At 47.1% G+C, this 13,728-nt stretch overlaps 1 protein-coding gene across 1 annotated transcript in view; it reads right to left on the reverse strand.

Moving 5' to 3' along the window:
* LOC119962685 (A disintegrin and metalloproteinase with thrombospondin motifs 12-like) overlaps positions 1 to 13,728 on the reverse strand; it is a 740,693-nt gene that overhangs the window by 477,225 nt on the left and 249,740 nt on the right. The window contains exons 5-6 of the mRNA XM_038790610.1: positions 9,824 to 9,907; positions 172 to 296 (exon numbers count right to left, since the gene is read on the reverse strand). Of these exons, the coding sequence (XP_038646538.1) occupies positions 172 to 296; positions 9,824 to 9,907 (209 nt within the window). The remainder of the gene's footprint in view (positions 1 to 171; positions 297 to 9,823; positions 9,908 to 13,728) is intronic.

The following is a 13,728-nucleotide window of genomic DNA, read 5'->3' on the forward strand; positions in this document are numbered from 1 at the left end:
AAGGTTGTGCCTACTCAGGCAATGTCCAGGCCACCTGGTAGCTTATGCCAGTAATGATGCCATCAAAATAAAGCTACTTTTCCTTGAAAAATGTCCCTTCCGTGCTATCCAGTATTTTCTAAAAATGCATCCCATTACTTATAGTTCTCATTTAAAAAAAATAAAACTTACCGAGTCAGCAGTACGGCTACATCATGATGATTTGGAGTGGAGTCACCTTTAGGATTCACATTCTTTTGCCACTTGCAGAAACTGGAAAGAGTATGGTCAGCATGATGAACGATTTTAAGTTCTTCCTGTAAAGGGTTGGGACAACATTGTTCAAGCGAAACATTGTTAGAAACAGCATTGATTTGCTGCATACTAAAATAGGTTGAAAACACTGCAACGTGGACCGTGCCCGTATTGCACCGTAGCCAGTCAGTGGCGGGTCGCATTTGCCGCCATCCAATGTCAGGAATGCCATTATAATACATTAGCATATCATTATCGGGCCCATTGATGTACCATCAATTGGACTCGAGACACGATGAAGATCCAAACTGTGGCTTTAATCAGCTAGTTGTTAGCCCGGTGGTCGACTACAGAGAAAGGCCGACCGCCGAGAAACCTGGGTACTTATACCCCGCCTCGGAGGCGGGGTCTACTTGCCTCTCGACCAATTGGTGAGCAGTCACATGACTAGTCCCAGCCAATCGGACGAGAGGCACATGACCAGCCAGAGCCAATGGGAAACCAATGCTCTGCACCAATGGCAGTGCTCACATTCATACCACCACACCCATACACCAGAATCATACCCTTGTGTCAAATTAAACTTCATGGCAGCATGATATCAGAATGGCTCAGTGTATGACAGGTTTCAAAAGGCGGGCACCTGGTGAGAATAACTCTAAGATGGTGAGGTACTCGTGGAGCAGATCCACATCTTCGGGGGGGGGGGGGGGGGGGGGGGTCACAGGTAAATCTGTACAACGGCTTCTCTGAGACTGCCTTGTGGTGCCAGAACATAGGCTTCATTGAAGGGCTGCAGAGAGGAAAGTGATGGAAAGGGAAGCCTGGGGAATGGGCTTAATTGAAGGGCTGCAGAGAGGAAAGTGATGGAAAGGGAAGCCTGGGGAATTGGGGAATGGGCTTCATTGAAGGGCTGCAGAGAGGAAAGTGATGGAAAGGGAAGCCTGGGGAATGGGCTTCATTGAAGGGTGCAGAGAGGAAAGGGAATCCTGGAGCATGGGGTTCATTGAAGGGCTGCAGAGAGGGAAGTGAAGCCTGGGGAATAGGATTTAGTGAGTTTGGTGTTTGGGGTGGAGCGGGGGAGGGGAGTGACCATGGACTGAAGGTTCTACGCAATCACAGGGGGACTGGTGTATATGGAGTCAGGATGAAGACAAGGGAAAGGCAAATGGAAAACATGTCAAAGATGCAGATGAGACAGTTTAGCTTGAGTTAAGTTGACATGCTTTTCGTCAGACTAGTCATGTAATTATGCCCTTACGTCAAATAGCGCTTACGTGTGGGAATGCCAATGATTACGGCTCAGCATTTAACCTTTGGTGCAATCCACTCAGGGCCATGGCACACTGCTTGAGTCCTAATATAATCTCTACAGTGCAGAAGGAAGCCATTCGGCCCATTGGGTCTACACCGACCCTCTGAAAGAGCACCCCACCTGAACCACTCCCCAGCCCTATCCCTGTAACCCCATAAACCCACCTAACAGTTTGACATTACGGGCAATTTAGCATGACCAATCCACCTAACCCATGCATGATTGGACTGTGGGAGGAAACCGGAGCACCCGGAGGATATCCACACAGACACAGGGAGAATGTACAAACTTCACACAACCATCCGAGGCCGGAATTGAACCCGAGTCCCTGGCGTTGTGAGGCAGCAGTGCTAACCACTGTGCCACCATGCCACCCCGGTGAAATGCTCTCTGTTCTCTGCTGAACTGTCTAGATTCTGAACTGCTGGACTCCCTGCTGAAGTGCCCATTGACGAGTGCACTACATCGGCCAAACTGAGCACAGGGCCTTGGAGTGAGGATTTGGACAATGCCTGTGTCTGAGATGAGAGTTCTGGATTCAGCAGAGTGGCCAAAGCGGTTGCCATTCAGAAATGTAATATTGAGCAAGGGTGGTGTGGGGCTTGCTTTGAAAGGCAGCTGCAAACACTGAATGGACAAGGAGTGGTTCTTCACAGACAAATACTGACCGTCACATCTCTCTCTTTGATACTGAAGTGAGAAGCTCATCACAAACATGGAGCCTGGTTATCTTGCAGTATGTCTTTTCATTCATAGGCAAGAGTGAAAAGATGTCAATTGCAGTGCTTGACTCAACAAAGGTTGGAGCAGAACTATGATGGTGAAGGGGTGGCAGGGCCTGCTGCACATACAGCACATGAACTTCAGAGACCCATCACTCATGGGTGTCTCACTGGTCCCAGTTCTACAGATGGCGTTTGTCATACCTACAGGTGTCCGGGAACCAGTGTCGCCAAAGACTATGCGTGTCCAGGGAACTGGTTGATCACATTTGCCACATGCTTCAGGATTTGGCTCCATGGGGACTTGGAGGGCATCCACTGCCAGTGTCGCTGAAAATTACATTGGTACTTAATCTTCTAACCCAGTGTTACTTCCAGAGCTCCACGATTGACCTCTGCAAGATATCTCACACCTCCACACACAAGCGCCTGCAGGTGGACGCAAATGCAATCTTTGCAAGGGCACACAACTTTGTGCATTTCATCTGGCATCAGGCAAGTCAGGAGGCAGGAGCAATGGGATTTGTGCAGATTTCTGATCTTCCCACAGGTGCAGGGTGGCAGCGACTGCACTCACATGGCACTCAGAGCTCTGTGGCACCACACTGTCAACGATGTGAACCGCAAGGGCTTCCACCTGCTGAATGCACAGCTGGTCTGCAAACATACCAAGTGCGTCCTGCAAGTCCATGCATGATTCCCAGGGAAGTATGAGTCATACATTCTCAGCCACTCTCAGATCCCTGCCATCTTTCAGTGTCCACAACAGTTTCAGGTTTGGCTCCTCGGGAATAAAGACTACCCACTGAGGAGGTGGCTGATGCCAACCGTGCAGAGGGCATAGAGTGAAACAGAAAAGATACAACAAGGTTCATGATGCAACTCACATTTTCAGTGTCTGGCCCAGTCAGGTAGAGCCCTGCAATAAAATCCATAACATATCACCCTCACGTGCTGCGCCCTATACAACCTTCCGCTGCAACAGGAGGAACTGCCTGAGTAGGAGAGGGAGAAGTGGCATGTCTCCTCTGATGAGGAGGACATTGATGGCAATGAGACTAAGGAAGACTTCAAAGGTGAGGATGGCAGCCATGAGGCCATGACAATGTCCAGACAAGGCAGACAACCTCGGGACACGCTCATTGCCGCTAGATTCATGCAAGATGTTGAGAATATTCAGTGAGATCATCCCATTATCTTCACATGCCTCTGTGAGTATTACTCTCCCATGTGACCGATGGCAGTGCACACTCTCTGTGGTAAGGATCCTGCCATGGGATGCACACGGACAGTGCGTAGTTCCTCACAGAGCTGTATGAATGTCTGACTCCTGTCTGATTGACAGCAGTTCGCTTGCTCTCAATGGTGAGGGTCACATAATGATGACAAAACAGGGGAAGTTTAACATCTCCTGATCCTATGGCATCCTTTGTGAACCCAAAGGACAATGGAGCCTAGGGGAGGCAGTGGCGTAGGGTATTATCACTGGGCTAGTAACCCAGAGACACAGGGTAATGCTCTGGGTACCTGGGTTCAAATCCCACCAGGGCAGTTGGTGGAATCTGAACTCCATAAAAATCTGGAATAAAAGTCCAATGATGACCATGAAACTATTGTCGAATGTCGTAAAACCCATCTGGTTCAATAATGTCCTTTGGAGGAGGAAAATGTTGTCCCTACCTGGTCTGACCTACTTGTGACTCCAGACCCACAGTAATGTGGTTGACTCTACAATGACGTCGGGATGGTCCAGCCAGTGACGCCCACATCCAATGATTAAAGAAATAAAAAATCAACGGAGACAGAACTTGTTGGGATGGAGGACCAGCCACACCTCAAAGGTGCTGAGAGAACACAAGGAGAATGACTGAACTCTGTGACGCCAGCCCAGTACATTCAGGTAGCAATTATAATTCCCATCGAGATGTGGGCATGACTGATGCATCCAATGCTGGGAGCTCAGGGAGAAAGCCCTCGACTGAGAACCCTGCAAGAATATTATGCAAGAATCAAAATTTCACTTCAGAATGACAGAAACACAGCTCCTCAAAACAAGGATCCATAGAAAGGGTAAATTTAGTGAGAGTTTATTTCCAAAAGAGAACGTCATGTAGAAGTGATTAACGCCAATGCCCACGCTGTTCAACTCCAACCTTTTAACCTCCCTTACCCTGCCACTACATCTTGGTGCATCCCCAATATCCACTGCAGAGGTGATGGAGGGCCGAGACTTGATGACCCAGACCTGCCTTGAGGATTTTTCTGTGTTGCAGCGTCACCCTCCCTCAACCTAAGGTGCTGGAGCTGAAGTGGTCACAGGAAGAGGGAACTTGGATGGGCTAGACACTCCCACAGTCACCTGGGTGGATGGCCCCGGATTTTGCGCTGCAGATGGTAGTCCTCCCTCTGGGTCCCTGAGGTCTCTGCTGCCTCTTTGAGCAAGGGGCAGCTTTTGTGAGGTTAAGAAGCCACGCCTCTCTCTTCCATTGAGACAGATGGATTTCAGCAAGCACCTCTGCCATTGAATGCAGCTCCTGCAGCAACGCAAGAAAGAAGTCTTCGACCAGGATTTCCATGGCGGTGCCTGTGTTGGCCACATTGCATTGACCTGTTGGAGAAGTCACCTCAGAATGAAGGTGAATATTTTCTACCATCGAGCCCTTGAATCTGAAGAGTGTACCAGACATCCCATCCTGATTTTCCCGGTCTTGTCTCTGATACAGGTCCAGTACCTGAGACAAGACTGGATCCAGAGATTTGTCACCTGACTCAGACTCAGCAGTCCTGGATCCACACTTGGATAGGTGCCAAGGACCTCATCATCAGCACAGGAACAGTCCACATCCTCATCGGTTCACTGAATGGCTCGGTCCTCAAAGTGCAGACCTTCAGCTCTGGCATCCGCCCACCCGTATGGGATCTCTCCATCTTGTTCTATGCCAGCTTATCCTGCATGAAGACAGATGGAGAGGATAAGCAGGACACATGCCAGGGCCAATGATACAAATTCATTGTGAATGGGACCAGAGGAGTCATGATGACACGAACCATAGGCGAGACAAAGGTGTGACTGGGAAAGTTAGTTGTGGTGTTCCCTGAGCTGGCGCTGAGTGAGATCCTGTGGATGTGGGATGGGTCCGTGAGTATGTGAGTTGGAGGGATGAGAAGAATGACTTACCCTGCCGGGCAGAATGGAGGGGATCGTTCATCCTTTTGCAATACTAGATGGATGTCCTCTTCTACAGAGCCTTAGCAGTGACCAGCGCTGCCATCATCTCCAGTGCTGGATTGGTGACTTTGCTTGCAGGTTGTCACCCAGAGCATGGGTATAGGACATCACAATGGGCCTCTGCTGCATCCATTAGTCTGAGACATTCTCTTCCCACAGCAAAGTGGAGGGTAGGTCATTGAATTTGATCAAGGTTGAGTTAGAGTGTTTTCTGATAGGCAAGCAAATCGAGGATTATGGGGGACAGAGCAAACGTCGAATTGAGATAATAACGAAATCAGCCGTGATCCCATTGAATGACGGAGCAGTTTCAAAGGGCTGAATGGCCTCTGCCTGCTCGGAGGTTCTATATCCCTAAATGGTGAATGATTTGGCAGCATTCAAAACACTCAAAGAGCAGCAGCTCAACTTAACTTAATTAAAACGTTTTGTTATCCTGTTGACAACATCGGGCAATCATTGCGTTCATTATGCTCAATATATGCTGAGGAACAAAATCAGGGGCTGGATTCTCCATTTTGGGGACTAAGTGCCCACGCCGGCAGTGGATAATCGACCTAGAGGATGCCAGTTTTCAGGGGGCAGGGAATTGAGAAACCGCTCCCTATTTTGGCGCCAAAACGGATTCTCAGCCCCATCACCGAACACAATTTCGGAGTCGGGGGCGATGAATCCAGCCCCAAATGTTTCATGTTAGTCTCGAATTCCTGACAGTAAAGCCTTTACTTTAAGAAGCTGACGGGAATCTATTTTCTGTAGAAATACACAAGGGCAAGGGCATTGAGATTTATTAACCTTTTACATAGGGGTGAAATTGAAATGTATTAGCCCTTTAAATAAGGGTGACTTTTTGCCACGAATTCATTGTCACCTATTTTAATAGTGATTTCTTGCAATTGGATGAGATATCAGAGTAGCCATGGGACCAGATAAATGTGGAGAAGAAGGGACATGGATTTTTAAAATACAGTACAAGTGTGTACACAAGAACTTCAAATGTTCCCACAGTCTACAAATTTGCTTCAAGGCTGGGATATTGAAAAGCCTTAACCCCCAAGCAGTTCCAGTACAGAAACCTGTCTCTGACTTGATATGTGTTGCATGATCCCGTCACTTGGAGTTAATCACTGAATAGGAGCTGCAGATTTGGACTGAATCGTTCATTTAATATTCTTGGAAAGAATAAAATTTACCAATGAATTAGTAACTTTTAATAGATTAATCTCTCTCCAACCAAAGTAAATATTTAATATAACTCCCTGAGCTAGACTTGCACTATGTATTGGCATTTACCTTTAATTGGAAGAGCTCAATGACTAACCAAATCAAAAACACAGCGCATAGGAGCATGTGAAAACATCCGTGAAATCAATGTACGAGACTTTAAAAGGCTAATCTGGCACTATTTTGTCATCACTGTATTCACATTCCCCTGCTTTACCATTGATAGATGGGATTCTTCCTCTTGGCTTCAGATCACATCACATATCCATGTCCTAAAAGATAGGCTGAATTCAGGTATGTATCCCGGCTCTGGGTCACTGTCCGTATGGAGTTTGCACATTCTCCCCGTGTCTGCGTGGGTTTCGCCCCCACAACCCAAAGATGTGCAGGGTAGGTGGATTGCCCATGCTAAATTGCCCCTTAATTGGAAAAAATGAATTGGGTACACTAAATTTATTTTAAAAAAAGATAGGCTGAATTTGGTTGGAAAAACAGCTGGGAGTTGCAATCCAAGTTAAGTTAATTCAAGCTTACACATTGGGGTATAAATGTATCAATCTGGTGCTATGTTTTTGGAACCTGGATAATTGTGTTTGGTCCATACATTACGCAGAATTCTCCGTTTTCAAGAGTAAATGCTGTGGTGAGTGGCTCTGAAGGCGCCTTTCCCGATTGTGGGCAAACAGGCATTTTATGTGAAGTTTTGATCGGAGATTCTACAAGATGGTGGATGGGAGGGGAAGTTTGGGCTCCCCCTGGGGAGCACCTTTAGGTACATGCAAGTAAGTGCGTTTGTCAAGAGGCAGGTGGCGGGGTTCCCTCTGCTGCCGCCGCGTGGGGTTCAGGACAGGGTACTCTCGGGGGTGTGGGTTGGAGAGGGGAGGATCTCGGAAGTGTACCAGATGATGCAGGAGGTAGACGAGGCCTCGGTGGAGGAGCTGAAAGATAAATGGGAGGAGGAGCTGGGTGAGGAGATTGAGGAGGGGATGTGGGCGGATGCCCTAGAAAGGGTGAACTCCTCCTCTTCATGTGCGAGGCTTAGCCTCATACAGTTTAAGGTGCTGCATAGGGCTCATATGACCGGAACAAGGATACACTGGTTTTTTGGGACCGAGGACAGGTGTATTAGGTGCTCAGGGAGCCCAGCAAGCCATGTCCACATGTTCTGGGCATGCCCAGCGCTGGGGGAATTTTGGAAGGGTGTAGCAAGGACGGTATCGAGGGTGGTAGGATCCAGGGTCAATCCAGGCTGGGGACACGCAATATTTGAGGTTGCAGTGGAGCCGGGAGTGCAGGAAGTGAAAGAGGCCGGTGTTCTGGCCTTTGCATCCCTAGTAGCCCGGCGGAGGATTTTGCTTCAGTAGAAGGATGCAAGGCCTCCAAGCGTGGAGGCCTGGGTCAACAGTATGGCGGGGTTTATTAAATTGGAGAGGGTGAAATTTGCCCTAAGGGGGTCAGTGCAGGGGTTTTTCAGATGGCAACCATTCCTAGATCTCCTGGAACGGTAAAAACAAAAAGTCAGCAGCAGCAACCCGGGGGGAGGGGGTTAATTTAATGTTTCTCTTTTGTATTTACGGGGGGGGGGGGGGGGGTTCTGTTCAGGGGGGGGGGGGGGGGGCTGTTCTTTTTGTTCTTAGAATTTTCTGTTATTGTTTTCTTTTTTGTGAAAATGTGAAATTTGAATAAAAATTATTTTTTTTAAAAAGGTGGTGGATGGGTTTCTGTAACTGAGAAGCGAGAGGATGGCACAGTGATAATAAAGTTCAGATGCCTACATTGATGCTCTGCGCAGGGCCGGCCCAAGGTACCGGCAACTCGGGCAGTCGCCCGGGGCGCCATGTGCTAGGGGGCGCCAGAGACTCGGGTCCCGCGCATGCGCAGTTGGGCCGGTGCCAACCAGCGCATGCGCGGTGGCCGCCCTCCCCCAGGGCGGCCCCCTCCGCCCCCCCCTCCTCCGGCCGCCGCGCATGCGCTTACTTTTTCAAAAAATCTGGAAATGAAAGGAGCGATCATTAATTGTTGTTAAAACCCCATCTGGTTCACTAATGTCCATTAGGTAAGGAAATCTGCCGTCCTTACCTGGTCTGGCCCACGTGTGACTCCAGATCCACAGCAATGTGGTTGACTCTTGCCTTGTTGTATTTTGCATTAATACTTACTTCACCCTCATCACATATCAGAGCATCCAATATACTTTCCATAACTAATTATGACACACACAATAGCTCAGTTGGATGGACAGTTTGTTTGTGATGCAGAGCTAGGCCAACAGCATAGGTTAAATTCCCAAACCAGCTAAACGTATTGATGAAGGCCCCGCATTCTCAACCTTGGCTCTCGCCTGAGCTGTGGTGATCCTCAGATTAAATCACCACCAGTCAGCTCTCCCCCTCAAAGGGGAAAGCAGCCTATGGTCATCTGGGACTATGGCGACTTTACTTGACACAAAGTTCGTTATTTTAATGCATGTTTTGGTTGTCTGTCTATTTCATTTGCTCCTGGGGCATAGATCAAGGCCTGCCAGGCCATGCAATGTCTAGATTTTAGTCTAATTTGCTGCCATCACCTCCTGTGCTGGAGTGGTGACTTCGCTTGCAGGAGGCAGAATGAGCCAAGGCAATACTATTAGGAAGCAAGGAGAACAAAGCAAGCACAAAGGTCATATTAAAACTGAAATATTTAATAGAATTATTGATCCATTTTTTCCTCTCCCTCTATGGAAGCATTTGGTTTCATCTGATTCATAATTAAGATCAGGAGTTCACTACATAGAGACTTCATGCTGTTACATGCGTTACCGAGTGCAGAATCTCAGATAGATATTGGCACCTTCAATAAAACATCAGTGAATCAAATGACGTGACAGAGGTTGCTTAAAATTAAAGATGGGTAATTCATATTCAGCCTTTAGAGTTGAATCATTACCTCTCTATGCCATATAAAAACTGATTATGTAAAGAAACTTGATAACTTTGATAAAGAAATGCATGATGATGTTCAAAATTGTAATTAGAAATTGCACACTATGTTTGAATATACAAATTGACTCATTACGTAAATAATTAAAATTGAGAAATTTTGGAATAACATTAATATTACCTCCTCTTCCTCGAGTAAAACGAGCCGCACCAATACGATGTGGATTGCGTTGCCAATACTGGGGTCATGGAACAAGCTTGTAACCTGTGCCAATTTCAGAAAGGAGAGACTAGTTGGTCCTTCAATCCAGAAAACTTTTTATTATAGATTGAAACAAATTTGGCTTCGGAATCATTGTTTCTTCACATTAACCCTAGTGAATGAATGATTGACATATACCCTGCAATATGTTCAAAAGTTCAAAGGCATTGGTTTATACAATGTCACACATTGTAAGATCTGTAAAATCTTATTAAAGATGAGTATATTGGAACAGCACCAACTTGATTTATATACCAAATTCAATGTAATAAAAATTCTCAAAGTGCTCCACAGAATTATCAAAAAACACCTTGCCACATATACGGAGAAGAGGAGTGATGCATGTCTCTTTGGTTTGTACAGCTGCAATGCAAATGAATAATGTAATAAAGTAAAACACAGACTTTCCTGCAGGATTCCAATTTGAGAGAGAAATGCAGCTACACATTACAATTATGTATGTACATCAATAAGTTATGTTTGTTGTTGACACTGATACTAGTTGATTCCTGGAATGAGAGATTGCTTTATGAAGAGAGATTAAGGAGAATGGAACTATATTGCATTTAGCAGAATGTGAGGTGATCAAATTCATGAAACAGATAAGATTCTCTGACTGGGTAGATGTTAAGTAGATGTTTTCCAATGGCTTGCGAGTCTAGAACTCAGAGGCAAATCTCAGAACAAATGGTCAGCCATTTAGGACAGAGAGCAGGAGAAAGTTCTTCACAGAATCTTCGGAATTCTCATCACCAGAGGACTGTTGATGCTCAGTTGCTGAGTACATTCAAGAATCAGGTTTTTTTAAAATATTCAACGGGAAGTAAGGGATGTGGAGATAAGGTGTACCAGTGGAATTGAGGTCGAAGATCAGCCATGATCATGCTGTATGGCAAAGTAAGCTCGAATGGCCAACTGGCCATGCTTCTATTTTCTATGTTCTCAAGATACACTTTGAATTCTGTGAGAGCTGGGTAATTGTACAAGTAAACTGTGATCCAATTGCCACTAGTTATCAATGGTGAGGGTATTCCAGGTGAAGTAATGCCTTTATAGTGAAATCATAGAATTCTTACAGTGCAGAAGGAGGCCATTCAGCCCATTGAGTCTGTGCAACCTCTTGAAAGAGCACCTACCAGGGCACAATCCCCGCTCTAGCCCTTTATCCTACCCAACCTTTGGACACTAAGGGAAATTTGGCATGGCCAATCCACCTAACCTGCACTTCTTTGGACTGTGGATGGAAACCGGAGCACCCGGACGAAATCCACACAGACACGGTGAGAAAGTGCAAACTCCACACAATCACCCGACGTCGGAATTGAACCCAGGTCCTTGGCACTGTGAGGCACCGTGCCAACCCAAAATATTCAGAAGACATATCACGTACAAATTTACTGTGTTTACCAGATGATTCTCAGCATTCAGCCAACACAATACTACTAGATGTTTAGGCCACAGAAAAAAGGATAATCTGGGGCTGAGTAATGGGGTCTTCTATTTGAACAGCACCCGTTACACAGAAAATATCACAAGACACATTACAAAGGTGGGGAAAATATGACTCCTCATTGGTACTAGGGATGAAGGAATGTATACTTATCCATTCTGACAGAGTCAACAGAGGTTACTGAAAACAGCGTGAAAGGATGTGTCTTGAAAATCTTTGGAAAGATAAAGAGCGGCAAGAGGCAGTGAAATTTGGGGCTTTCTGTGCAAGAGGGTCAAGGCAGTCTCGGGCTTTTTACCACCAATGCTAAAAGACTAAATGGGAGGATGAACAGGGGACTCAAGAACAAAAGACGAAATGGGTGTGGAGGGATTGGTAGGTGGATGGCAGGGTGTGGTGAGTTTGGGGTACTAATATTGGAGCTGGCTTCAGAGATAAGCAGACAGTGGGAGTATTTCAAAATGAGGATGAAGATTTTAAGTTCAGGTATTTGGAGGACAAGGAGCCCATTTTGGTCAGTGCTGTTGAGATGATGTCTGCATTGACTGAATGTGGGACATGATATAGATGGCTGACTTTATGCAAATTGAATTTATAAAGAGCAGAAGGTCAACATTCCATTGGAGGCTTTTTTTCTTGAAGTATCACAGTTGCTCTCAAACTATCTACACATGTGAACTTCAAAAGGACAGGAATTGTAATCAGATCCTTCATCACTTTGCTGAAATGTGAGGAGATGCAGGAATATCATGGAGCCCCAAATCTCACGAATGTCAGTCATTCAATTTGTCATTTTGAAATGAGAGAAGACTCCATGATTTCTTTATGCTGTACATATTGCAGTTCAGTTTCCTTCAACAATCTTTCCATGATTTTGCAAACTTCGTTCAGGTTGGTATTCTTCCCAGTTTCAAATGAGGAGAGGTCCTTGGCAGAGAGGGAGCATGAGAGGACCGTTGACTAAGAGTAGGAAATAAGCTGGGTGGAATCCAGCTTTACCCTCTGTTTGTCTTTCTGCTATTGAATTTAAAGCCATAGCCCTGCTTGGTATTGACACTTACATCAACAATTGCAAAAGCAAAGTTAAGAAAGAAACAGGAAGGGAACTAAAGAGCAGTGACATGGGGTAGGAGGAAGCAGGGAGAACAAGAACAACAAATGTCGCTAAGGAACTATCACAGCCTGGTGATCAGCCCAAACCTGTGGGTAAGAGAAAGTTGGAAACAAAAGCAGAGGCGTACAGTGAGCAGAGGGAATCCAGGAGAAGCTAATTTTGGGGAAATCAATATGTACCTTTTCTAAAATTCTTTCACAGAATGTGGGCACATTGTTTAGGTCAGCATTTAATACTCATCCCTAATTGCTCTTGAGAAGGTGTTAGTGAGCTACCTTCTTACACTGCAGTCCATGTGGTGTAGGTACACCCATGCTTAACTCAGCTTGACTCAGTTCAAGTGGCTCTTAGGGTGCACATGACTCAGGCGAGAATGGGTGAGTTCTTCCAGGGGGTGGCCGATGGGTGCGCGATGTGTAGGCGGGGGCCAGCGAATGATGCGCATATGATCCGGGGCTGCAAGAAGCTGGAGAGCTACTGGGAGGCAATGTTTGCAGCATTAGTGAGGCTGAGGAAAGGGCAGTGTCTGAAACAGAAGATGTAATGCGGCAAACAAATGAGAGCCCAATGCAAAGCTGATGTCCCTATAGAAAGCCACCCCCTCCCACAGACCACTCCATCCCAAGATCTAACCATGTCTTTTGTCTTACAGGATCACCAACAGATGAGAACGAGTGGGGTTGCTGCCCCCAGCCACATCCCCAGGACACTCCGGAGCACCAGTCCGGGCAAGACATTGACGTCTCCTCACTGCTGTCACCTGCACCATCCACCATCACAGAGACTATACCTCGGTGGGACATTTTACCTTCTGGTGCGCACTTCACACAGGCCGCAGCACATCAGATGGAGTCGGGGGCCTCCTGAGGGAGTGGGTGGTCGGAGGGGTGTCCAACCCCAGGAAACAGATATGGGCTGGGATTCTCCAAAATCCTGGTTAAGTGTTGACGCCGGCGTAAACACCGGAGTGCCGAAGAGGCCCAGCGATTCACTGGCCCACAGGGGGCCAGCACACGCCGGGGTGCTGCATGGAGCACCGGTGCCGATACGTGGCCCTGCACGGCTGGCGCGGGTCTGCGCATGTGCGCGGCGGCCGTTTCCGCTCTGGTGCATGCTCGTGGTAGTCATTTCCACGCCAGGGTCGCGCACCATGGTGGAGCAACACAGCGGGCCAACGCGGAAGAAGGTCGCCCCCCCCCCCCCCCCACCCCCCCCCCACACAGATCGCACGCGCCCTCCGGTCGGTAGCCCCCAATCGCG

This window comes from Scyliorhinus canicula, chromosome 3 (assembly GCF_902713615.1).
Source record: "Scyliorhinus canicula chromosome 3, sScyCan1.1, whole genome shotgun sequence".
In the NCBI taxonomy this organism is placed as follows: domain Eukaryota; kingdom Metazoa; phylum Chordata; class Chondrichthyes; order Carcharhiniformes; family Scyliorhinidae; genus Scyliorhinus; species Scyliorhinus canicula.